At 49.7% G+C, this 25,011-nt stretch overlaps 8 protein-coding genes across 8 annotated transcripts; all 8 read left to right on the top strand.

The window, feature by feature from the left end:
* Positions 1-2,786: 2,786 nt before the first annotated feature.
* On the top strand, positions 2,787-3,950 carry A1O9_06080 (uncharacterized protein; the record flags this gene model as incomplete). Its single annotated transcript, XM_013405292.1, has 2 exons — positions 2,787-3,081; positions 3,226-3,950. Exons 1-2 carry the CDS (start codon positions 2,802-2,804, stop codon positions 3,948-3,950), a joined length of 1,005 nt encoding a protein of 334 aa, XP_013260746.1. The 5' UTR covers positions 2,787-2,801.
* Positions 3,951-4,751: 801 nt separating this feature from the next.
* On the top strand, positions 4,752-6,138 carry A1O9_06079 (murein transglycosylase; the record flags this gene model as incomplete). Its single annotated transcript, XM_013405291.1, has 3 exons — positions 4,752-4,811; positions 4,955-5,971; positions 6,082-6,138. 3 exons carry the CDS (start codon positions 4,752-4,754, stop codon positions 6,136-6,138), a joined length of 1,134 nt encoding a protein of 377 aa, XP_013260745.1.
* A 2,627-nt stretch (positions 6,139-8,765) lies between these two features.
* On the top strand, positions 8,766-9,844 carry A1O9_06078 (uncharacterized protein; the record flags this gene model as incomplete). The annotated part of the gene is made up of 2 exons (XM_013405290.1): positions 8,766-9,014; positions 9,092-9,844. 2 exons carry the CDS (start codon positions 8,766-8,768, stop codon positions 9,842-9,844), a joined length of 1,002 nt encoding a protein of 333 aa, XP_013260744.1.
* A 1,176-nt stretch (positions 9,845-11,020) lies between these two features.
* On the top strand, positions 11,021-15,170 carry A1O9_06077 (uncharacterized protein; the record flags this gene model as incomplete). Its single annotated transcript, XM_013405289.1, has 6 exons — positions 11,021-11,101; positions 11,157-11,516; positions 11,568-11,627; positions 11,684-12,001; positions 12,046-12,220; positions 12,277-15,170. The coding sequence occupies 6 exons, from the start codon at positions 11,021-11,023 to the stop codon at positions 15,168-15,170; spliced, it is 3,888 nt and encodes a 1,295-aa protein (XP_013260743.1).
* Positions 15,171-17,214: 2,044 nt separating this feature from the next.
* On the top strand, positions 17,215-17,823 carry A1O9_06076 (uncharacterized protein; the record flags this gene model as incomplete). The annotated part of the gene is made up of 2 exons (XM_013405288.1): positions 17,215-17,430; positions 17,521-17,823. The coding sequence occupies 2 exons, from the start codon at positions 17,215-17,217 to the stop codon at positions 17,821-17,823; spliced, it is 519 nt and encodes a 172-aa protein (XP_013260742.1).
* A 900-nt stretch (positions 17,824-18,723) lies between these two features.
* On the top strand, positions 18,724-19,338 carry A1O9_06075 (DOPA 4,5-dioxygenase; the record flags this gene model as incomplete). Its single annotated transcript, XM_013405287.1, has 2 exons — positions 18,724-18,998; positions 19,062-19,338. 2 exons carry the CDS (start codon positions 18,724-18,726, stop codon positions 19,336-19,338), a joined length of 552 nt encoding a protein of 183 aa, XP_013260741.1.
* Positions 19,339-19,491: 153 nt separating this feature from the next.
* On the top strand, positions 19,492-20,841 carry A1O9_06074 (uncharacterized protein; the record flags this gene model as incomplete). The annotated part of the gene is made up of 1 exon (XM_013405286.1): positions 19,492-20,841. The coding sequence occupies one exon, from the start codon at positions 19,492-19,494 to the stop codon at positions 20,839-20,841; it is 1,350 nt and encodes a 449-aa protein (XP_013260740.1).
* Positions 20,842-22,496: 1,655 nt separating this feature from the next.
* Positions 22,497-24,169, top strand: A1O9_06073 (uncharacterized protein; the record flags this gene model as incomplete). The annotated part of the gene is made up of 2 exons (XM_013405285.1): positions 22,497-22,872; positions 22,929-24,169. The coding sequence occupies 2 exons, from the start codon at positions 22,497-22,499 to the stop codon at positions 24,167-24,169; spliced, it is 1,617 nt and encodes a 538-aa protein (XP_013260739.1).
* Positions 24,170-25,011: the final 842 nt, after the last annotated feature.

Below are 25,011 nucleotides of genomic sequence, written 5' to 3'. Positions count from 1 at the left end.
CAGCATCAGGGCGATCCCTAGCGCGCGCTATTGTCGACAGGGTCCGAGCTTGCATCTGTCAGTACCTTTGATTGGCGGGAAGCAAAAGCCTTCTACAGGTGAAGCTTACTTTCCAATCGCTGGAGTTAGGCAAAACTCAACAAAGGAGCTCTCATCTTTGATAGCCTAAAACAGCGCTACCGTCCTTTTGCATACAAAACCTCTTGGCTGCTGAGCTCATATCACATTGTGGAGCCCAGGACGTCGATGTCAAATTATTCGTTTTTCATGTGGGCTTGGCTTCACACAACCGTGACTTAGCCATCGAGATCAATGGACGTCCACCAATCGTGCATTTCGGCCATGTTCTCCACCACTGAGAATCAAGGCTTTACTCTCCCGTTACAAGCCGGGTCATGGGGGCCAACTAGCTAGAACGAGACGGGTAACCCAGCTACCGAGGAGCTACAGGGGAATTTTTAGGGTCTGACCCTGGGAGAGGTGCACCCGCAGCCACTATCCGTCACACGATTCTCCATTGTCTATGCTCATATCTGATGCAGCCGAAAGCCAAAATTTCGAAGTCGAAAAAGAATGACGCTCCGTCCACCAAACTGGAGCCCTGGCCTCCCTAGCCTGTGACAGACTTCTGAATGTGGTACCAGGCAAACCTTGGGTAACTTCACACGTGCAGCGAGCGGACCCAGCTTTACATTGGGAGACCCAAATCCGACTTGATCAAAACCCTCGCTGCCACGTCGCACTACCTGTGGCGGCCGGGTTCTGGACAAGGCGATGCCAGATGTCTTCACTTCATCTGGATAGCCTCGGACCAACCCTGTTTGCGCAAGGAGGGATATCCATCATAAAGTATAACAATTCAGGAAACTGGCGCGGCAGGATCTGCTCTTCCATCATGGATGCACCTCATCCGCGCTCCTGCATGGGCCGAGATGTCAACCTTAATACTCCATGCAACAGGAATGCTCTTTTGCGTCTCGCTTATATAGTTGCACCACGACTTGGTGGGGCGCCCGACTGTTCCTCTGTGCTGTGATCCGACCCGTAGTATGGAGTACCATGGTCCAACTTGTTTACCAGTGTCCATTAATATTACCTGTGATGGTTCTCGGTCTTCATCCTCCCAGGGGCTTTTGATCAATCATTCTTGCGAGGTTCCGAGTCGCTTAGAAAAGGCTGGCTATGGAATGTTGTCTGACACTTTCCCCCCTCCTGATCAATTATTACCACTATTCCCAGATCCCTAGATTCCCAGATCAACTGCCATACGCCACAGCCGCTGGTTTGAGGCTTTGGTTATCCGAATCAGTAAGACTATGTCTAGAACGGTACAGCTCAGCCTTCGGAATGCTCTGCAGATCGCTCAGAACAGCCAGAGTGAACAAATCGACCCCAGAATAACGCAGATCCTCGAGGACGCGCTTGCGAAGATTTGGCGCAACATACAGGCCCAGCCTAACTCGTATATAATGAGTGAACTCGAGTTTGCTGTGTTCAACCGGTACAGAAGTCGGTCTGAATTTCAGAATGAGACCGCTCGCAAGGCCGTCTCACGCTATTGGAACAGCCGGAGTGCCAACAATGGGGTAATTAATTTACGAATGCCAACTCCTGTTCTTCCTTAGCGTCGACTTACAAAATGCGCTACAGCTTCCGTCCAAACGGTCGTAGTAAATCGCCAGCAAACTGTCGGTCCCGGTTGCTCAGAAACTCCTTTCACATACGGGCTTTTTCAGCCTTCACAGCAGATTCCGCCAGTCTCCTTTATGGATTTACGGGATCAGTTGACAAACCGGCTAGCCTACCGAGTACTCGATACAATTGATTCAGCGAATGGAGAGGTTCTGATATAAATTGCAGGGTTACACGTCGTCCTTCAATCACTTCATGTCTTGGGGAAGCGGATATACAACTTTGAACCAGCTAACAGGCTCGGCCTCCCTGGCCTTCCATCCATGGGAAGCGCTTCTTCTTAACGAGTCCTTTCCTTCACCAGTGACTCACCTAGCTAAGTGAGCACCTCCCGCGCATTTTTTTCAAGCTTTTATCATGTATTATAGCACTTCCAGCCTTCCATTGGTAAAATGGCTGGCTTAACTCTTTCTGGCCGATCGGCCTGCTGATCCCGGGTTTTGGAGGACTGCGCTCCATCCCTATTATAACTAGCATAGCCGAAGGATCTGATTTTTTTCTGCTCGCCCAAAGAGAGCGAATGCAGGCTTTAGCACTGACAAAGCACACTGCACTTGTGCCTCGAGTCTGCGACTCCTGCGAGCGGCGCAGTCCTGATAAACAAATCTTTGTCAACATCAGCACTCCTGTTCGTCCACAAACTTTTAGAAGAGAGAAGCATGTTTCATTCAAGAAATGCACTTCTACTTGGTACTTTCAATCCCCTTGATTATGTGGGCAAATTGATTGATCAAATGCCTCGATTAACATTCCAATGCTAACCACGAATGTAAAGGGACCGTGCGAACGAATTCAACTAGTACCTCAGGCGACATGTCTTCAATATCCTGCCCTCATCCTCCAATCTTCAGTTTACAGATGAAAAGAAAATGTACCACGCATTTCACTCTACCCTGCTGGCGTTGTTGCCTTGTGTAGCTTCGTTGATAACCACGGTTAGTTTGAGTGAGCATCATCTTTCCAAGTCTACGCAAGTCGGGGACACTGTGCAGCTCCAACAGCGTCAACCTCCTAAGACTGACTATTATGAGGTACGCAAGATGCGAGAAGAGCTTTGTTGGCACTGTTGACATTGTTAGTTACTCCAACGAGACACGCCCCCAATCACGATGACGCCTCAATGCGATTTATATAATGGCTATTTCTACGTGACTCCACAAAATTACACATGGCAATTGCAATGTACAACCAACTACGAGGGCGACATTGTCTTTGTAGGAGACAGCGTGGGCTTCGGCGCGTGTATCAACACATGTATTGATCACAATCGAGCCACCGCGCCAGGAGCTTGTCTTGCAGTGACCTTCAATGGCCCAAATGACGGCGCTGTGGGATCATGCACCTTGTGGTCGGACATTTCTAACGTGCTATTAGCATATGAAGAAGGGAGTAAGCATATCCCCATCCCTTAATACATAGTTCAGAGCCTGCTTATAGAGAGCTAGTGGTCTTACTCAACCGCACCCATTCATTTACCCCGACAAGTACAGCCCAGAGAGACATTTGTTCCAGGCTAATGGAATGACTCTACAGACATACAAGACTCCGCTGTGCTCATCTTCGGGGCTAATGGAGAGGCTTTTGCAACACCTCAGGCAGATCCGAGCTTCTCAGGTGCACCAACGCAGCCACCCACCGTTGTTCCGCTACCTACAAGCACCACAGCTGCAGATCCCGTCACTTTGTCTAGCCCTAGCCCAGCGACTAGTCCTAGCCTACAAACTATCCTGACAGTTTTAACGGTGACAACGACGGGAACATGGGTTGTGTATATCACATCGTGTCCAGCCGGGATCCAGAATTGCCTACTAGAGTCTTCGACATCTGTAACAGCTACTTCAACATCCACTACGAGTCACTACGACTATATACCATCCACCACTACTACCATGACTTCCACGTACATCACCGACGGGGGATCTCGACCAGCTACAACGGTACCAACATCAAGGTGGATTGAATCGCTTACCCCTTTGACTGTGACGTCTCAAACAAGTACAAATAGAGCTTCCGGCAGTGTCTTGATAGACCCCATTCAAGCGACTTACAGAAATGTTGTCCATTACACCGAATATAGGATACAAATTGTGGAGGTATGTGCGGCCACTTCGACACCATGCTCTCGATCTAGTATTCAGGCGACAGTGGTTGGAGCTCGGACCGAGGTTTCATGTTCGCCCGGATTGTGCTCAGGATTGCACGTTGCAACAGGCCTGACAGCAAAGGTAGCAGCCACAGGAATATGCATAAGACTTTAGAATTTCAGGTGTTCATTTTGATTGTTGTAGAATACGAGACGACCCTGCAAAGGGGATAGATCGAATCTCTCTGATTTCCTTCACTCATATCCCGTCTCATTAATAAAAAGGTGGGGAAACTATGCAACTATACGAGAGTAGTAAGACGAGAAGTACCTCAGACAGGCACGACGGTCGCGAATTGCGAAGGAAGGGGTCTGTAATGAAGGGCCCCTGGGGGATCGCAAGGAGCAAGGTACTTTTTAGGCTCTGAAGGTTCGACGGAGGATTTTAGAATTTCGCTTACCTCCTTAGTTGGTCGATCTCTGGGCGAGTTCAAACCCAAAACCATCCTCTCTCAACAATTTCTTGTCATTGAGAATGATCTCTTTGCACTATGAAATAGACTGCCGTTTACGGCGCACCTTTGATTTATATATGATAACCTCAGACATGCCTTGGAAGAACAATTGATATCCCCTTCCGCTATAACAGGAAACGTGGGATAAAGGGAGGATCTCATTTCTCAGCAAACACCCTCAACGCCAAAAGAACCCTTCAGATTTCCAAACAATGGACCACAGTGATTGTGTGCCTCCGGTAGAGCGAATGCGGTTTTGCCCTTGTGTTCACCTCTTTGTTCTGCGCTGGCCGTCCGATGGAGGCATTTTGCAGCTGGCTTCCATTGCCTGTTTGCGGTCGATGTAAGTGCTCGCTTTTATTTCTGATCTTTGGTTTCTATGCCTCAACATCCATAAGGGCCCAAGAGCCAATTTTCTCTCGAATCTATTTTCCCGAGTATCTTGAGCCTCTAGATTGAGAATGGCCTTCCACCTACCGTTTGCAAAATTGCTGGCCGCGTTGACTGTGTTGACTTACGTGGTGAATGCTGACCCATGCAACCCACTGATCAGTTTGTCATCCCATTCCCAGATTGATCATCATCATTCATTGACTCATACACAGCCTCGTGTTCCCCAATACCGGGTTTGTTGAGCGGAGCATATTCGATTGACTTTACGCAGCAAACTGACACGCCTGCCGGCTGGATTTTAGCTGACCATGCAACCGTTAGCTATGGTAGCCCAAATGGAGCCAATTTCACATTTGGCAAACGTAAAGATGCGCCCTACATATGGACTCGCTTCTATATTCTGTTTGGTCGCATAGAGGTTGTTTTGAAAGCAGCACCTGGGTCTGGTATCATCACTGGAGCGGTCATGATGTCCGATGACCTTGATGAGATTGACTGGGAATGGTCTGGCAACAACTTTGCCCAATCGACCGGTCAGGTTCAGACGAATTTTTTTGGCAAAGGTATTGCTGGTACCTATAGTAGAGGAACAGCACCACAGGTTGATGAGCCTCAGGACCAGTTTCATACTTATGCCTTGGACTGGACCCCTGACGCTCTGACCTGGTCCATCGATGGGAAGAACGTGCGAACGCTCAACAACAATCATCTCACCTATGGAGAGTGGCAATACCCACAAACACCTTCACGGCTACATATAGGTCTGTGGTGCTCAGGAGATAACGAAACTAACAGCTGGGGCACAATCGGATGGGGTGGTGGGCCCACCGACTTCACCAAGCTACCCTATAGTGCGTACGTCAAGTCCGTCAACATCACAACTCCCAACCCTTGCTCGAGTTGGAAGTATCCAACCCCTTTTGACGGCCTTTATAACTCTGTTCAATGCACAAATGAAACCATCTCTCTTCCTTGCACTTACTCCGTCGTTGCAGGGGATGATGGGTACAAGATTGCGAAGAACTTGACTGTCAACTTCGAGAACCTAAAGGCAGTGAACCCAGGGATTAACTGGGACGTACTTCAGCTGGACCAGGCTCTGAAAGTTCCCGGAGGAAATTGTACCACGTCTTCGAATACTGTATCTGTTTCAACGTCAAGCTCATCTGTCAACACGTCGACCACAAGTTCCATGGGGAGCTCAACGGATTCCTCTTCCATCGTATCATCAAGCTCTCTGACACCTCCTGGTCGTACCTCCGCGAGCTCCTCCAGCTCATACCCATATGTTAGCTCCTCTTCGACCACATCTCATAGTTCATTAACCACTCGCTCTCTATCCATTGTAACAACTTCAAGCCTTACATCTTCGACTCAATCATCCCAAACTTCGTCTAGTTCATTGTCCAAGACGACGTCGTCCTCGAGCGCAAGTTCGTTTTCTACCCCCTCTAGCTCCAAATCAACAAGCACTACTGCGAGCGCGGCGGCAAACGGAACCACAACGTCTACCGCCCAATCTTCCACCAGTTCACAGTATAAAGTTGTTGCTGGTGACTATGGATATGCCATTGCTCAAAAACTTGGATGTACGTTTGATGCATTGGACGGAGCAAATCCTGGATTGGATTGGGACAAGCTGGACATCGGTCAAATGCTAAACGTGCCTTCGAGGGCCGCTTCTTCTTCCTCGTCTTCGAGAAGCAGATCATTCACTGCAACTCGGACTGATAGAACAACGGGAACCTCTAGCACTTCAAAAGCCTCCATGAGTAGTAGCGGATCAAGTACTACCTCATCAGTCTCTTCTTCGACCAGCAGTACTAGGTCCGGTGCGAGTGGCGGTTCTTCAACCTCGAAACCTTCAACTTCTCCGAGCAGTCAAGCGTCAACAACCAAAAGTGGGATAAGCACAAGGAGCAGTACGCATCTTACCGCCACTACCACGAGCTCTAATGCTTCAAGCGCACCTTCAATAAGCAGCTCCACTTTCGCCCCTGGCAGCTCATCAACACCTAGTACACCATCAACGACATCTCGCTCGAACGTGGTGCAGCCGACCGTGCCACCAAATTCAACGACAACCACATTGAAATGCAATGAGGACAACTGTTTACGCAATATTCTAGATTCCAGGTATCTCATCCCCAGCTCTATGTATGCCTTTTGCACTGGGTACATTAGTGCAACTTCCAATCCAGCACCACTACCAACATATATTGGTGGATGCAATAACAATGTAACGAGGGTGAGTAGTGCATGTTTCTGCCTGGTCACGAATTATGCAAATGCAAGTGGTATTGTGACGCGGACGGCGAGCTCCGGGGCAGCTTCCTCGAGGAAGAGACCCATTTTGAGGTGGGAGAGGGCGAGAGGGTAATGTGCCGGTGATTCAGTTGGGACCTCTCTTTGACGCGATAATGAAGCTGGGTGACTAAATTTTGTCATGAACAGTAGATTTTTAGCCTCATCAATGTCTTGGAAATGATAATGCGTTCTTCTTCACCCCCCTGCAGAACTGCATAGGCAGGCTGGTCTGTGGACCGACCAATCATACAGTTGCGTGAGGAGAACGCAAGGCTGAGGCACGTGACTATAATTCGCCAAGACCAAATACAACTCTTGGCACCCACACATGCACCTGTGGACTTTGCCTTTGTAGGAAGAGAAGAGAAAGACCTCAATCCAGTCCCTCCGTTTTCACGCCGCCACGATTCCTGTACGATTCCTTCTCCCGAATTTTGCACAGCAGTCATTTAACAACATTGCAGACCGTTCCGACAGATAACTAGTCAAGATGACGAAGGGAACGAGTTCTTTCGGAAAGAGTAAGGGCTTTCACTGAATGGCTGGACCTGGAAAGAAGTGGAATCTGACGGGGCTTTTTCTACAGGACACAACAAGACGCATACTCTCTGCCGGAGGTTAGTTATCGCTGGTTCCAGCCCGACTGGTTGTTTTAGCAGACTTCTCACACTTGTCTCACAGATGCGGTCGCCGAAGTCTACATATCCAAAAGCACACATGCGCAAACTGCGGAGTACGAAAGCCCTAACCTCCCGTTTTCTCTCGTGCTCAGAAGCACGTAATTCTGAAGAATCCATCGACTGACATCGATTCTTCTCAATTCTAGTATCCCGCTGCTAAAGTGCGAAAGTATGAATGGAGCGAGAAGGCCAAGAGACGCAAAGTTACTGGTACCGGCCGTATGCGATCGCTGAAGACTGTTGCTCGGTAAGACGCCTGCTATACACTGCTGCGAAATTTGAAGATCTCCGAAGACAAGAGGAAGGGATGGATGTGTCAAGGCATCAATTGTGGCAGGGAAATTCGATTCGTACACAAGGACAAAAAGGGCCCTACTTTACCAAAGAAGTTTGACTAACATGCATTGAACAACAGTAAATTCAAGAACGGCTTCCAGTCCGGTGCACCAAAAGGCTCTCGGGGGCCATCAAAGGCATAAATGTGGGGACGATCTCGTTTAGCTTGTTAGAAAAAAGAGGTGCATTGAGTGTTCCATGCAGTGCCAGTGTGTTCTCACGCGGACCATGCGATGACGATGACGGCTGAAAAACATGGAATCGTTTCGCGATTCAGACTGGGGGTGGCCGGTGATGGAACTACTACCAGGAGGTTCGGCATGGAGGCTACGGGAATCATTTCAAAGTCGTGGAATGCCATTGAAAGCAGCAGCCAGGCAGAGAAACCTCTTCTTTCCTCCGAGTTGAAGATTCCGCGATGGCAATCTTGCTATTTGTGTAAATGGCGCAGAATACGCATGAAGCATAAAACCATTCAAAGAACTCCAACTCCACAACTTCTCCGTGTAGTTTTCCACGTCCAGTAGAGGCTTGAGAAATCAAACCCATCAATGGCTCGTTCACTTCTGGATAAAAGATCCCTGTACGTGGACCACCTAGTAAACTTTTAGAGTTCCAACACAATAACATCGCCGGATTAATTTTGCTTGCCACGACCACGAAACGTCGCTACTGACGTGCACCTTTGAATAATTATTTGGGTGTTACAACCACAACCAAAATATGCCTAGCCTAATCCCACCGTCGCTGTTATCATACATGTCAGCATGCCTCGCTCCTAGTAATGCCCATAGTCAGACACTTCTCACGTCGACACTCAGTACGCCGTCACCATGGCTAACACTGCGCTTCCTATACGCGGCGGCTTACGGCCTTGGAGAAGAAAGTCCCGGCGATGTTGCCCCTCGCAGATCGGTCGGTGATCAACATTCTTCTAGTGGAAGCCCCGTGCTGTTTGTCAGTCTCTTCAGACCACTGGCGCTGTGGAGGGAGATCGGAAGGAAACTGGTGAGGGCCCTTCATCCTTTTTCATGGGAGTCCAAGTCGAGAAGACTACTTTTTCTAATAGGGATTTTAATTTCTAGGGTCTCGATATCGTGGGTCTCGTCAGGACCGGGAGGATAGTCTACATCGACGGCCTTCCCTCTTACGGCGAGCCTGATTCGAAGGCACTCGGACCAGACGTTGTTCCAACAAAGTCTACTGTGAGGCTTAAGTCTTTGACGCTCGAGGACCTTGATCATACTTTGAACGAGGGGCTGCGAATTCTCTCTACGCCGGTCATTGCGTCTTCGACTTCGGCTTCGGCTTCAACGAGAACTACTGGTGCTGGTGCCGCGCATGCGCGGGTGCCGACAGCAGCAGCGTCTCCTTTTGCAGCGGCAGGTGAGGTGATGCCAGTCGTGATCGTGGATGGAATTGATTTCGTGCTCGCTTCACAACAGCCATCAGTTTCCGCATTATCCCTACAGTCGATGCTGGCCACGCTACGGGCTAAGTCTCAGTCTCTTGTTGTCACTTGCAGCGGCGACGGCCCTCTCCTTCACAACCATGACGGAGTCTCTGCGTCGGCTACACGGCTCGAGGCAGACCACGCACTTTTTGTCACGAGCATGGCGCATCAGAGTCAATGGTTGTTCCAACTAAGGGGTCTGGATACGGGGACTGCGAATGACGTCTCTGGTGTGGTCAGGGTCAGTCGGGGAGGTGCTGAGGGAGATGACCACAGGGACGGGGGCATGTCCAGGGGACCTAGGCAAGAAGATCTTGATGATGCCGAATGGCTTTACCAGATCAAGGGCGATGGCTCTGCAAGGGTCTGGGGAAGAGGCGAATGATGGGTGCACGGCTCGCACTGTTCCAAAGTCTGCATAATTGTGCTCGAGCGAAGAGGTAACGAAGGCATCCATCTCCCTGATCTGTCATGTCGAGTTTCGCCTGAAGTAGGTGGACACGATATATTGTTTTCCATTGCATACCTCCAGCGTTCTGGCCGCGGCAATACCGAAGTACAATTGTTGTGGTGCATGTCATATTCAGGCCACAAGAAACATGCAAACTTCATATCACAACCAGTCAGTGTATCAGTTGAGCGATACGGCGGACTAACACATGTGGAAATCAGGTAGTGAGAAAAGGTTATTCGAGATGAGCCATCTGTGCTTGATTGTTGTCGGTTGAGCTCTCATTCATTGCGCAGTCACAGCTACATGTAACTTGTAAGTTACCATCAAGGTGTCGAGGTAGATAGGTACGGAGTGGCCCCTCGTAAGTGGCCTGGGAACTGTGGATAGTTGGTCGGTCGGGCATTCTTCTCAGTCGCGGGGCACACGGGGATCGACGGGCCGACGGGGCTTACGGGTAAATGTCTGGCTGGGCGTCACGATGCCCACCAAGGCACACCTCCAGGGGATGGTTGACCAAACCTCCGACAGAAATCATCGCAACTCCTCGCACTCAGAACACCATCACTCAACTCACTCACCTCTACGGAGTAGTATAATCACAACGGGTTCTTCCTCTCCCACTTCTACAGGCACAGTTCGTCGTTGACCATATTTCTGGATAATGACTGCCGGATGTTCTTGAGTCTCTATCTTGATCTTCTAAGTCAGGTCAGTATCTGCGTCCCTGGCAAGCCGAGTTTGAATGCAACCTTCTAGGCGCCGGGGAAATTCTGCCCACCACTAGCAAGGTCCTAGCTTGCAGCGCTGCGACGATGATTCCAATTGCTGGCTCTGCGTCCAACTAATCGAAGTTAGTCACTGGGATGTAGTGTCTCCTGGTGGACTGAACCCCGGCCATCAGCCGGCGCCTAAGTCGAGCGAAGCTTAGACCGCCACGTAGCGACCTAAGTAATGGGTGTTCACTGTTCAGCGAGGTAAGGGAAAGGGTCTTTTGCTCCCATTGATCAAACCGCAAGTTATCAAGATATCAGTCCTGGGCCACTCCGCACAGTTTCAACAATTGTGTTATCAATCTATCTTCTAGCTTTCTCGAAGTTTTGTGACACAATGAAGAAGTTCATCAAACAAATAGGGAAGAGGCACTCCCGACGGGAAGATCCACCAAGACAGACGAGCGAACCAGACGTCGTAATTCCACTGCTACAAAAGGATTGTAGGCGTATTATGCTGATCATTGTACCAGGGCCAAACACACAATGTTGAGCAGAATCGCTTACTCCCGGAACTTCAAGTTTTGGCAGACCACCAACACCGCTACGGACTTAGAGAGCTTCCGTCCTTACCAGAAGAGTCCGTATCCGACAATTCTTATGAACTCAGCGTTGTCGCCGTGCATGGCCTGGGAGGGGATTTTTACCAGACGTGGGCAAGCACCGACGCTCAGCGGACATTATGGCTCTCCCAACTTCTTCCAGAAAAATTGCCCCGGGCACGCATTTTCTCATTTGGCTATGCATCTGCACCGACATTCAGCAAGTCCGTAACCGGGATCAGTGACTCCGCGAACGACCTACTCCATCATTTGATGCCGATCACCGAGCAGGTACGTGGAAGGATACAAGCTCATCGAGCCTGAAAAGTAACCAATTCTCAGTGGCCCGACCAACCAATCATTTTTATTTGTCACAGCCTTGGAGGAATAATAGTGAAACAGGTACGATGTCTCGCTCGAAGTCTAAGTGGATTTGAAGTTGTTGAAAGCGGTCTCAGGCAATGATCTCGGCGCACGAGAACGACTACTTTTCCAACGTTCTGCGGGCTACACGGATGGTTGTGTTCATGGGAACACCGCATCGAGGGAGCCAAATTGCGGCAGCCTTAGGACCCCTCGCAGCATTCGCTAACTTCTGGCTGGATATCTCCTTCACCTCGCTCTTTGTCGGATCCATGAGGACCGATCTGATCCGACTATTGTCGCGAGATTCGGCGAAGCTTGATGAGATAAATGAATCATTCAAGCAACGTGCCAAAGGAATGACCGTTATCTCTTGTTACGAAAGAGTGAAACCCCCTGGCTCTTCTTCTCTGGTGAGTCTATCACACTGCTTAAGTTTATTGGCTAAGATCCGTAGGTCGTTGACAAGCAGTCCAGCCTCCTTCACCTCCAAGACGAGATCCAAATCTCCATTGAAGCAGATCACATGGGCATGTGTCGCTTTTCATCACGAAATGCCCCCGGGTACGAACCTATGATCTGGGCTATAGTTCGAGCTGTAAAGCAGATGATGCCGGACTCCTCGCATCGCTGTACGTCACAGGCTTAGGATAGCGACTAGGAAGAGGCTAAATGTTCTTTAATCAAGCATTCACAGAGTCAGAAAATAAATACATCGCAGCGTTCGGCCAACAACTTGATGTTCCTATTGACGAACCATTGCAGGGAACTTGTCTCTGGTCGATCTCCACCCAGGAATATCGCAATTGGTACGCCGAGAATAGGCCAGCTGTACTATGGTTGACAGGCGAGGCGGGTTGCGGCAAAACCGTACTGACTAACTTTCTCATTCAAGAATTGAGAGCGGGAGTAGCACCGAGCTCACTGAAGGACGAGCTCGTTTGTTGCTTCTTCTGCACAAGGGACATTGAGCTGCAGAAAGACGCAAGGTCTCTTCTGCGGGCACTGATACTGCAAATTCTGACCGTTAAGAAAGACGTGGTACGCCAGATCAAGACAAGACACAGCTCGATAAAGCACGAGTATGAGCCGTCTTTTGAAACGCTCTGGCATATCTTTGAAATGGCCGTGGAAACCACCCCGTGCAGCTGTCTCTACATTGTGATTGATGCTTTGGATGAATGTGAAGAGAAGTCAAGAGCTCTACTTCTGACTAAACTTCTTCGTATGTTTCAGCCTCGAAACCTAGACAGCGAGGTATGGCGAAAGAAAATCAAGCTCATCATAAGCGGGCAGCCTCTGATCAGCCGAACTTGGAAAGTTAGAGATGAAAGCCTATCTCAATTCCATATTAATATGGAGGGACGTCCGGAAGGCCTGGTGCGAGACTTACAACGTTTCGTTGAATATAAGGTGGAAGATCTCGTCTACAATGCTATATTTACCGAAGCATTTGGCGAGCAATTGAAACGGAGACTCTATGCTCTCGCTGAGAACTCTTTTTTGTGGTTGAGCGTTGTGCTAGAGGATCTCAAGCACGGGCTAAACTATCGCGATGATGATGTACAACGGGTATTAACATCTATTCCCAGCAATCTGAAGGACTCCTATGCAAAGCACCTTCCGCCGATATCGCGAACCCAGTTGCCACGATTGAGGTGCTACTTGCAGCTACTAGTAGCAAGTGCAAGACCTTTAACGTTATTTGAGATCGACATATTTACAACACTCTTTAATCGACAATCTACAGAGTGCATCTCTCCAGTCGATGGTGCATTGGTCCTGAGTAGCCTACGCCGTGCTCTAGGCCCCTTAATAAAGTTTCCTGATGGGAAAGTTCAACTAATCCACTCTACAGTCAAGGAATTTTTCTTAATTCTACGATTAGAATCGGATCATCCTCTTTACGAGACCCACGGTGTGGACCTGGAAATGGCACATCTACAGTTAGCAAAGGTTTGTATGCAGAATATTTTGCAGGAAGCAAATAGCCCCGACGACGTTGATGAAGAGAGAGTTTCGCCAGGAATGGCCTCCTCGAGTCCGATTTCTGTCCGATCCTTAGATGTCGAGGCTGACCAGTGGGGACTTTATGGTGAATTGTACAACATTGAGGATGTCGCCTTTTTACGAGATGAGAATACTATTTCGGAGAGCGTCTTATCACATCTCCGTACTCGCTACCCAGGGTATGATTACTCCTCATGGTATTGGGATTACCACTATGGCCAGGCTGAACACCTTGCTGATGCTGCTGTACAACAAACCGCTGCCAAATTACTATCCTGCGGGTCAGCAAAGTTCTCAAGATGGTACAAATATAAAGCTAATCATTCGACTTCTGCGATGCCCGATCCATCCGAAGGTGGCGCCTTAGTTCTTGCGGCATTGTTCGATTTCCCGATAACCTTACGAAGTCTCTTATCAGAGCGTGGCCTTGGTGATGACCGCAGCGACCTTCAAGCTGCCTTGTATTGGGCATCGTCTCGAGGCCACCTCAAGTCCATGAGTGTCTTACTCGAATACAAATCCCCTCTACTCGATGCAAGCGGTAGTAGGTCTGCATTGGCTGTTACCATTCGAGGAGGGTTTACCGAGGCCTGCGAGCTATTGCTTAGGGTCGGTGGGGCTGATCCTAATTATTCTGGCCTTAGAACACCACCACCACTCGTCCTCGCTGCAGCTCACAATCATGTGGAAATACTGATAGAATTGCTTCAGCATGAAAACATTGACATAAATCAGGCGGATGCATCAGGACGAACCAGCTTAATGCAAGCTTGCAACTCTGGTGCCGACCAATGTCTGAAAGAACTATTGCGACATGACCGCTCCAGGATCAACTCTTGTGATAACGACGGCCGCAACGCCCTCATCCATGCTTGTATGGCAAACCATGCACAGGCAGTGCAACAATTGCTAAGGGAACCATTGCTCAATGTGCATTTGTGCGATAAATATGATCGAAATGCCATGTCATACGCTGCCGAGAGAGCCACACTGACTATCGTGAGGTGTTTGTTCCACGCGGGAGTGTCAATAGGGCAAAAGGATGTCAACGGACGAAATGCGGTCTCATGGGCAGCCAGTAGCGCTAGAGCAACCAAACCCTCCGATCAATATGGAAAGTGCGTACTTGAGTATCTTGTTGAAAAATGTCCGCATGGCGTTGACTCCCAAGATAATTATGATTGGTCGCCTCTGGCGTGGGCCTTGGATCGACCTGGATATCCTGAGGCCGTCCGAATCCTTGTCGAAAAGGGCAGGGCAGCTGTCAATCCAAAAGACAAAGCTTCCGGTCGTTCCGTGCTAGCATGGGCAGCAGGCGAGGGTTCCACTGAGATCGTCGAATATCTGCTAGGTCTACCTTATCTGGACAAAAACGCAACAGATGGTGACGGGCGCTCACCGTTGTCGTATGCTGCCGCTAATGGGATGATACACACTGTAGAATTATTGCTACGCTATAGTGACGTTATAGCAGGCTTGCGAGACTCGAAGGGAAGAAGCCCGCTCGACTGGGCGAGGATGAACCATCAGGATGACATTGTCTCTTTGCTATCTGAACATGGTCTGGAATAGTATGATACCTGTCTTGTGACAAGTTCCCTAAAGATTCATGAATCACAGCGGCCACCATTTCAATTAGCAGATAGATTGCGTACGAGACCGCAAGCTCGACATTACGCAATCGCACCTGACTAGGCAACGATAACGTAGGAAATCTGCATTTCCTCCCCTTTGGTCATCATATCTTCCAGAAAGCTGATCTGTTTCAAGGGAAGCGGTTGCTGGTGTGGGAGGCTACGGAGTTGAGATCGTCCGACTCTTTCGACGTGCATCTGATCAGGAGCACTGTAAACTTCGCGCAATAACACTCGTGGGTTCCATAATCCAGATTCTTGGATGAATCAACTTCCAACATGGGATGTTACCCTTCACAGCCACGTAGTCGCGAGAGAGATGTAGTGACAGTCTGATCACTTCCGAAGAAGAGTCTTGTATCATAGCTCTCCGGCAGGATCTCTAAAATGGTCACACAGTCAACATGGACATGTGGAAATTCCAGCGCCTGTTCATGCTTGATTGCTCTGTAGTTTTAGGATGCTATCCAAGCATCCGACTAAGGTCAACTTTTCTCCGCCCAAGGATGCCCACAGCTCGTTCTCTGAGTTCACCACCACATTCTCGCCGGTTAAGCCACTGACAGGGACCAGCAGAGTTCTGTGTAATACTATTAGCCAAGCATTGCCATCGTGGATGTACATACTTGTCAGTATCGATTCCAAGTGACTTGAGCTTTTCAAGGACTGAGCGCTTGAAATCCCTGAATGCATTTTCTCCCCCGGAGAAAGAGTCCCTTGACAACAGTCAGCACACCATCCAATTAGCAGCGAACGCAAAGTTTCTTTTCGCATACATCTTGTTCAGAATACACACGAGTGGACATCTAGTCAGCTTTCCGGCCGGAACAGAGAAATCATCGTTGATCGTATCGGGAGACAAGACCAACACAATACCGTCTGCGGGTTTATGCTCCAGTCGCGAGTCGACTGAGAATAATCAACATAACTGCAACGCTTCGAAAGCCGCAGAAAACATACCAATCACCACCTCGAACGACGGGGTGTAGAAAGATGGCGTTTTGGCTAATTCTCGGAACGTGGGCAAGATCTGTTCGTACTTGGTTTTGCCTCCTGTTTGTAGAACCCCGAACGACTTAAGATCGACACCATTCAACTTTTTCCAGACGTAAGCATGCGCACAGTGACAGAAAGAGAATCAAAACAAATTAGAGAGGGCCACCGATGGTTCTTAAGAGACAGGGACAGAATAACCTGGTATAGCAGTTGGCCGGCAATCATCTTCTTTCCAGCCTTGGAGGGTCCGACAATCTCGAGAGTTCTAGTCCTCGTAAGTCAAACCATCAATGAAGGCGTATTAGATAGCGGTATCTGCTTTGACTCACTTCATCTTCGTGATCGATTGCTAGTGGAAGCAAGTGAGTTTAACTTCGAAACACCACGCAAAGTTGAAAGCCTGTGGCCTCGGTTCGCTATTTAATGCCCATTCAACTTGGCCCTTTGAGGGCTCCTCGTCTTAGTGCAAAATGTAGTTGCAAACCCTCACGTGACGAAAATTTAGAAAGGCCGGAAGGACGGGGTCCGCTAACATGCATTAATTGTTGCGATCTACACTTGTATTTTAGGATTTCTCTCCAATATACTACTACCTCTTCATTGAAAGATATAGAAGTATACTAGTACTATAAAGTATTAAGTCCTCGACTCTACCTTTCTAAGAGACATTATCTATGGATTTCTTATTGTTGTGAAGGTTGATTCTTCATCCCATGGCACTGCATCTCCTTGTTCCCTCTGCAGCTGCGAATGCCGAGAAGGGCCATCCCCTCCCCTACCAGCGTCCGAGAGGCCTATTCTGGTCAACTTGGAAGAGTGCGAAGGCATCGCAACTCGCTTAGCTCGTGCTCTAGTACCTGGTCCATCAAAACTGTTTCTTACCTGCAACGCCTTCAACCAAGCCGTTGCTGAGTCGGTTCTCCGGCCTCTGTCAAAATATCTCCTCCTTGCCAGCTGTGCCATTCACCTTGGTGAGCAACCCAATCATGGGCTCCAGCGACTTGCTGAAACTACTATCCGGCGGGTCACAGGACGACCTCATCTCCCTAGTGCAGACTTTCGTTGGAATGACCTTCCTCCGGAAGTCCAGCTCCGAGTTCTACAATTTTCGGGCCCTCGTCGCTCCTCAATCAATTGAATGGACCGAGGGTATTGGCCCAGATGCACAAGGTAGTTGCAGGAGCTGCACTGATATACTAGTGGTATGTTTTTGTCTTACTGTGCATGCAAGTTATAGAGCAACAGGGCGACAATGCTAGGTGCAGCCCTGGGCCCACTTTCTTGTGAGTCAGGCATTTCGCGAGCAGGCACTCGAGGTGTTCTACGGTCCCAATGTATTCATGGCTACCTCAGAGGAATATCGGACTGTGGATGACAATCAAGATATCATGAAAGTTGATCACCAATCGGCTCTAGCTTTCATCATGTCTGTGCCAAAGGAAGTCTTGCGGCATTTACGAAGCCTACTGATCATGTTCTCTAGCTATGCTTCTATGATGCTCCCTCCGGGGCTTGGATTGTTTGCTATATGGAGGGAAGCCCTCGAGTATATGGAAACGAATCTGTCCCTATCCCGGTCAAGCGTCACGATCTGAACGCGCACAGCCTTGCAATACTCACTAGTTTCCCAGTTAACAGCCGAGGAAATCGAATGGGAGTTTCACCAGCGGGTTGCAGAGCCTGCGAAAGATCTCCGGGCATCAAAAGTTTATGGATCGTTTTCCCGCCGACGTCTGATTCCGACCGTGAGGCGCGTGACCGCGTCCGCGAGACGGAACGTCTGTCTCAGGCACTTGGCCCTGAGTTTTGCAGATCTTCGACGCAGTTCACGATTGGAGCCATTCATCCGATGTCCGATGACGATTGGGGGACCCTACGTGTAGCCAAACAGAGCAGAGCCGGCTCCAGACAAGTCGGCGACGATGCCTAGTTTGTCGCTTCTGCTATGCTGCCTCATGCAAAACTCTATTCCCTCCTTTTCTACACCATTCCTCTCAGCATCAGTAGTAGGGGATGCAGAGCCGGCTCGCATATATCAGGAGGATGAGCAGGTCTTTAAGAAGGCATCTAAGTAAGGTGGATGAAGAATCGAGCGGATAGGAGCTCGTGTGAAGGCTGTCAGCCGAGTTGCGCTGGTCTTGGCAGGGACTGTTTAAAGCGGCAACATAATCCTTAAAACCAGCGGGAAATCTTTTGTCGAACCTACTCGTAGGGAAGGACCCTTGGGTCACCCGCCACTGGCCCGGAACGGCTTCCGCACTGGATCAATTGCTATATCTAAGCAGACATGATATTATCATCCTTGAATGTTTTATGCAGGATTACCAACGACGTTCCGTCCTCGGCTTCTGGAAGGTTGTTTAACGGATGAAAGAGATTAATGTGCACACAAAAAATAATATAAGGCGGTTTCTAAAGTACTGGTTCCCGCTCGTGCGATATCTTGACTTCACTCCAAACTCACCAAGCAATCCCAACCCCCACCACCATCCGCCATGTCAGACGCATTCCTGTATATCTACGACTCTCCACTGAAAGGCTACGAAAACGCACAGCCGCTGGGCGAAGAGCTGAGCGAGGATGGGAAATCACTCAAGAACCCCGAGACTGGGGTTCTCAGCGAGGCGTACGAGAAGTTTACCGGCGGAGTCACGAATGGCGCGCGTGGAGGATTCGACGTCCATATCTACCACCATGGCAACAATGCAGAGCAGGCCAAGTATGCGAGGGAGTTGAGGGAGAGGATCAGGCGAGAGTTTCCGGAACTGAGGTAAGGCGAAGCGAAGCTTGGCTCAGCATGAATGACTGAAGGATTTGCTCAATTGTTTTGTAGAATGTACAAATTCTTCGACAAGCCAGTCGGGCCGCACACGCTGCCCATGTTTGAGGTGAATCTATTCACTCCGGCACAGTTTGGTGCTTTCATACCTTGGTTAGTGGTCAATAGAGGCCCTCTATCTGCCCTTGTCCATCCAAACACAGATGATGGGGATGAGTTAAGAGCCCATAGTCAAAGAGCGACTTGGTTGGGTGAACGCATCCCACTCGACCTAGCTATGTTGAAGAAATTCATGGAGATGAAAGACAAGGAGAAGAATAATGGACAGTAGGAATGAAGTTTCTGGATGGGGTATGTCACTGTGTGTCCTTGGGCAGAAGGAACGAGCGATGGACTTTGGAGCAGGGCGCGCCTTCCACAACTCATGGTCGTCCTCTTTAGTCGTTTTGTTTGGCGCCCTTCCCACACACACCAATGCACCCCAATGCAGGCCGAATTCGAAAGGCCAGCACTATCTTTCCAGCGCGCGGTTGACCTTCACATCAACGGTTGTTTTACTGAATTCATGTTGTCGACTGCCTCTTATTTAGCCGAGGCAGCCCTTCCAGTCGCAGTACCTCATTCGAAACGCCCCGATGTTCTAAACCACATCTACCTTCCAAAAATTCAAGACCATTCCTCCACTTCCTCCATTCAACCTACCGTGTACTCGGCCACAGACACATCCGCAGCAATCGACGAGATGATTCCAAAGAGTTTTCAGCCTGATCAGGCTCTGGAGCCTGCGGACACGGGCTCTGATGGAACAATTGGCACGAGGTCCACACCTTATCAATATCATGACTCTCTTCTGGACGATGACACCGACGATTTAGAAGATTTCTTCACAGGCAGCAAGAAAAGGGCCACCCAAAAGCGCAGTACAAAACCCAGCCTGTCTCAGAACTGCTCTCCAACTGCATCCGCACGTATATCCTCCGCCCCAACACTAGCCAAAGATATCCCGGGAACCCCGACTCGCGAGAATGGCGAGGCAGATGAATCAGCCCATAGCAATTTCAGCTCACCACCTGCCAGGAAATCCACCAGAAAGCAGCCGTGTAATGCCCACAGAAAGCGACGAAACTCGAACAGAAGCAACGCCCAAGAATCGATTCCCAAGACTTCGAAGAAAGCGAAAGTCCAGGAGGAAGGGAAACAGGAACAGCAAATACCCGCAGGCTCCCGTAGTCTGCGAAGGAGAACGATACAACAAGAGCATCCGTACAAATACGACAAAATCCGGTACGATCTGGCCAAGTCCTCTGGAAGTGCTGCACCAGTCGACAAAGTTGAAGATGCGGTCCAAGAGAACGTCGAATCCACCCAGAAGCAGAATGCACGTACGAAGGAGAGACGTTCAATTGGCAGCGGCAAAGGTCGTAAGGCCAATACTGTGACTCCCAGGAGTGAGAAACAGCGACGCCGTTCTGTCTCGCTGTTGTCAATCACGAGCTCTGCGGCCTCGCCGAATTTTGAGAGAACCACGTTGCAGATCTGGTTGGATGGGTTCAGCCGCGGAGCTGCCCCGGTCCCGCTCAGCAAAGTTGTTGGCGCCGACCATCTTGTTGAACTCATCATTCAGAATTGGGGGTGGAAGTTTGAGGGCCAGAGTTTCTCATATGCGATCGCATCGTTCCCTTGGCTGAGCCATGATTCAAACATTGTCATAAGAAGTGGTATGACGGATAGTTTCCAGAAGATGTTGGATGAAGTCAAGGCGGCACCTGTTTGGGCACAAGGCGGAGGCGAGGTGAGATGTGAGGTGAAGATCACGGTGTACGTACAAGCATGAAGGGAGCTCTTCAGTGCTGGACTTGGCGCTCACCTCGTGCCTCCGTACTTGCTAGCGATGAGTCGATGACCCATCTGTTTGTGAGAATCAAGATGGTGCAGAGATCAACAACCAGGTTAACCGGATGAAAGCGTCACGGGACGAGGCGTACTTATGGCCTAGATCAGCCACGGGACGTGGATGGCGTAGACGGGAAAACGGGGAGTGGAACTTTGTGATGGTGGTGACCAAATAATAAACAAGTTGAAGAAGGATGGAAAAACTCTGATTCCCTTTTTGCTCTTGCATAGAGTTCTGGAGGGTGGTATTAGGTAGGGGTGGCCGAAGTGCTCAAGGTGGTAGGGGTGTGGATTGGTAGTTCGAGATAGGAGCCCTGGGAGGAGACGCTAATGTGACAAGTGCTCCTGAAACGCGACAGCGTTGATGGTTAGCCAGTCGGTAAGCGCACTCAGCCAAGGGACTCGAGCCCCTGAATTATCACGATGTGCATGAGGAAATATTCAGGAGTGGTGCTACGGTTGCAATCATTATTCAAGGAGCATTGAGAGATGTGCTCGGTGATGTCGCGTGTCTCAGAGAGTCCATCTGGAAATTTGGGTGTTTGTTGTTCTGGTGGTCCCCAAAAACACCAGAACACCTGGCCATGGCGACTTGTAGCACACATTATGGAGACTCTGTTAGTTACGGAGTCCTTGCATATCGTCTCTCGATCGCCGTTACCTGTCAATTGGCAATAAACGTGGTTGACACTGAAGCTTCAGGCACGAAGCCAATGATTAAGCGTCAGCAGACAGATCTCGGAGGTTTTCGCCCACTAGGAATCATGGGCTGGTTAGTTGGGTTAGTTACGGAGTTATGCAAGCCTAAGCCCAACGCTATGCCTAAGGAGCCTATTGCCCGTTACTATTGGCGGTGGCTCCAGGCTCCTCAGGGTCTTCCTTTTGCCTTGGGGACCCCCTAAGTCCCCTAAGTTCCCCAAGCTCTCAATTACGAGTGCACCCACTGCACCCCGGAGACCCGACGAGCTTCTCGACGCTTTCTAGTTGGCAGCCAGGTTGGTAGTACATAACTTGGTACCTTACTAGTAGTTACTGCTCGTGAATCGTAAGTACTCCGTCCGCCAGAGGCACTTCTCTACTCGCTGGAACTGGCTCGTCCTGCTGGGTGCGTACCTGCTTGTCGGACGTGGAACGGAGTACTCGTACTTGGCCCTCCATCCTCCATACAGATGTCCAATTCAGCTGCCCACTGTCCTTTGATCTTCTCGATCTTCTCGATCTAATCCCCTCGAACGCGTACTCCGTACGGAACTGCGTCCAGTAACTCTTGACTGGCCCAGAGAGTGCCTACTGTCGACACCCTCATTCTTTCTTCAGCTCATCCATCATTCACCTCGTCACTCCTTTTCACGCACCCACACTCCCTCCCTCTATATTCGGAGCTGCGCCTGCGCTGGTCGCCATCAGTTACGCCAACGAGTCTTGCTGTGAGGACTAATTCCAAACAAGTCTACCACCCGGGCTCCTGGTCGTTCAATTAATCAAGCAAGCCAACAACCACCTCCCATCAGCAGCAACCACCGGAACCCTTCTCACGTCAGCGCGTTCCACCACACCACCACTCCATACCACTCCATACCAGACTTGAACCTCATCATGACTTCACCTGCTTCTCTCGCTCGAAATGAGTCGCAGGCCTCCAGTCGTCGAAGTGCCAGTCTCGGCTCGCGTCTGTTTCGCTCAAAAAGTGGTGAAGCCTTGGGCGACCGCAAAGGCTCAGGAGGTCGTCTGAAGAAGAAGCACGGTGAATTGGACGAGCAGGCAAAGGTGATGCAGTCGCCTCCACGTCTGCCAGTCCATACTCCCCAGCCTCTGGGCATCCAGTCCTTCGGTGGTGAAAACTACCATCCTCATGTTGCCTCGAGAGAGTACACAAACGGCTCTAGGAATGCTCCACCTGTGCCTCCGCTTCCCGCCAACCTCGACAAAGATGCCGTTGATCCATATGCCAGGACCGAGAGCATGACCCATCGTAAGTTGTCCGCTCCGTCAACCATCACCCCACTCACTAATCTTGTCCTGTGACAGGTGGTCGATACTCGTACGCAACCTCCATTGTGTCTACCATCAACTCTCCCCGAAGAGTCCGGCGCCGTAAGGATCCGACTCCCTACAACATTCTGATCATTGGTGCTCGCAATTCCGGCAAGACCTCCTTCCTCAACTTCCTCAAGCGCTCCCTCGCCCTTCCTGCAAGGAAACAGTCGAGCAAGGCCCCTGACACAGACTCTCCGCCTTCATCAGCCCGCATAAACCCAAACTATACTCACCATTACCAAGAATTCGAAGTCGACCACGAACGAATTGGTTTGACCTTGTGGGACTCGCAGGGACTGGACAAGGGGGTGGTCGATCTACAGTTGCGCGACATGTCCAATTTTGTTGAGAGCAAGTTTGACGATACCTTCATTGAGGAGATGAAGGTTGTTCGTTCTCCCGGTATTGTCGACTCACATATCCATTGCGTATTCCTCATGCTCGATCCATCCAGGCTTGACGAGAACATCAATTTGTCACAGGGTCAAGAAAATACCGCTGACGGAGGCCGCATCTCCAAGCCTGCTCGGATCGTTGGCGCACTTGACGAGGACTTTGACATCCAAATCCTGAAGACCCTCTCCAAACAGACTACAGTCATTCCTGTAATAAGCAAGGCCGATACCATTACTTCTGCGCATATGTCATTCTTGAAACAAACAGTCAGCAAGAGTTTGAAGAAGGCCGGCCTTGACCCATTAGAAGCTCTGAATTTCGCTGTCGATGACTCCGATGACGACCGATTTGACGAACGTCAAGAAGACGGCATGAGTAGCAATGAGGATTCGGGAAGTGAAGCTGGTTCCAAGAGTGACGGTTCTGATCCCAACCGACCCACTTCTAGCACGAAACGACCACCGAACCACCGCCGTCAACAGTCCACCTTGTCCTCAACGGATATCAATTTCACAAGCGGATTTGAGCTGTGGTCTATCATCAGCCCGGACAAGTATTCTCTTGAGTCCAAGGATGGTCCCCTTGGTCGACAGTTCCCTTGGGGTTTTGCCGATCCTTACAGTGCCGCCCATTGTGATTTCATCAAATTGAAGGAAGCGGTGTTTGGCGAGTGGAGATCAGAATTGCGCGAAGCATGTCGTGAAGTGGTATGTATAGTGACCTCGAGTAGTACTGCTTCCCACTTACCATTTGCAGTTCTACGAAAGTTGGCGAACAAATCGCCTGAATCGACGTGGCGTCCCTCAAACAAATGGTGGCCTTCCAAGTGGACCTAGGCAACAAGGGAGTATACCGATCCCACTTGAAACTCGAGTCCGGTGATCGACTCTTCATACAATAAGTGTAAAACATTTCTAGCAACACAATACAAAAGGATTCGACAAATCGGCGATGACAAGCCAGGCATTCTTTTTTTCTTGCCCGCAAGATATAGAATGAGGGGGCCTGGGTGGAAAGGATGAGATTGTGTGGTGATTGAGTCCAAGTTCTAGAGTTAAGATGAACTTGGTTTGGAGTATGTGCTGTTTTTATTGTATTGGTGCTGTCCCCCTTGCATTGCTTTGGATACAAGCCTGCACGGTTTTTGCCCCTTTGTGGAGATCTTTGGATTCACCACAAATTGACACGAGTCACGACCCCCAACAACAAATCTTGATGACTACCCTCATCCTTTCGTTCTACACCAAAACGCACAGCAGGCGACGCACAGCCCATCTCTGTCGTTTTGGACTTCGAGCTTTGTTCGATGTCATATCGTGGCGGAAAACATCAGAAATTGAGTGAGTGACTGAGCGCAGTGCGCCTGGCTTCTCGTCTGGTGGATCACGCCATGATTGGTTGGTTATTGTTGAAGACAGCGCATTCTTGTCATTTCTTTGTGCTCGGAAAAATACCCCTTATCACCCTCTACGTCGTACCCCACAGATTTACTACCTCTTGGTAGGTCGTCCGTTCAGTCAGTCACCCGCAAATACCTTTTTATCTTTGACAGAGTATGAGAATGAGAATGGATTCATACAGGCGGTTGATCGATCCCTTTGTGTCTCGTGGCATTTGCATACCTCCAGTTCTTGAATCTGGACTGAGTTATCTGAGCGATTTCTAGATTGTCTCGTGT

The sequence above is a fragment of the Exophiala aquamarina genome, assembly GCF_000709125.1.
Source record: "Exophiala aquamarina CBS 119918 chromosome Unknown aczIA-supercont1.4, whole genome shotgun sequence".
NCBI lineage: Eukaryota > Fungi > Ascomycota > Eurotiomycetes > Chaetothyriales > Herpotrichiellaceae > Exophiala > Exophiala aquamarina.
This window is presented reverse-complemented; position numbering and strand designations above follow the sequence as displayed.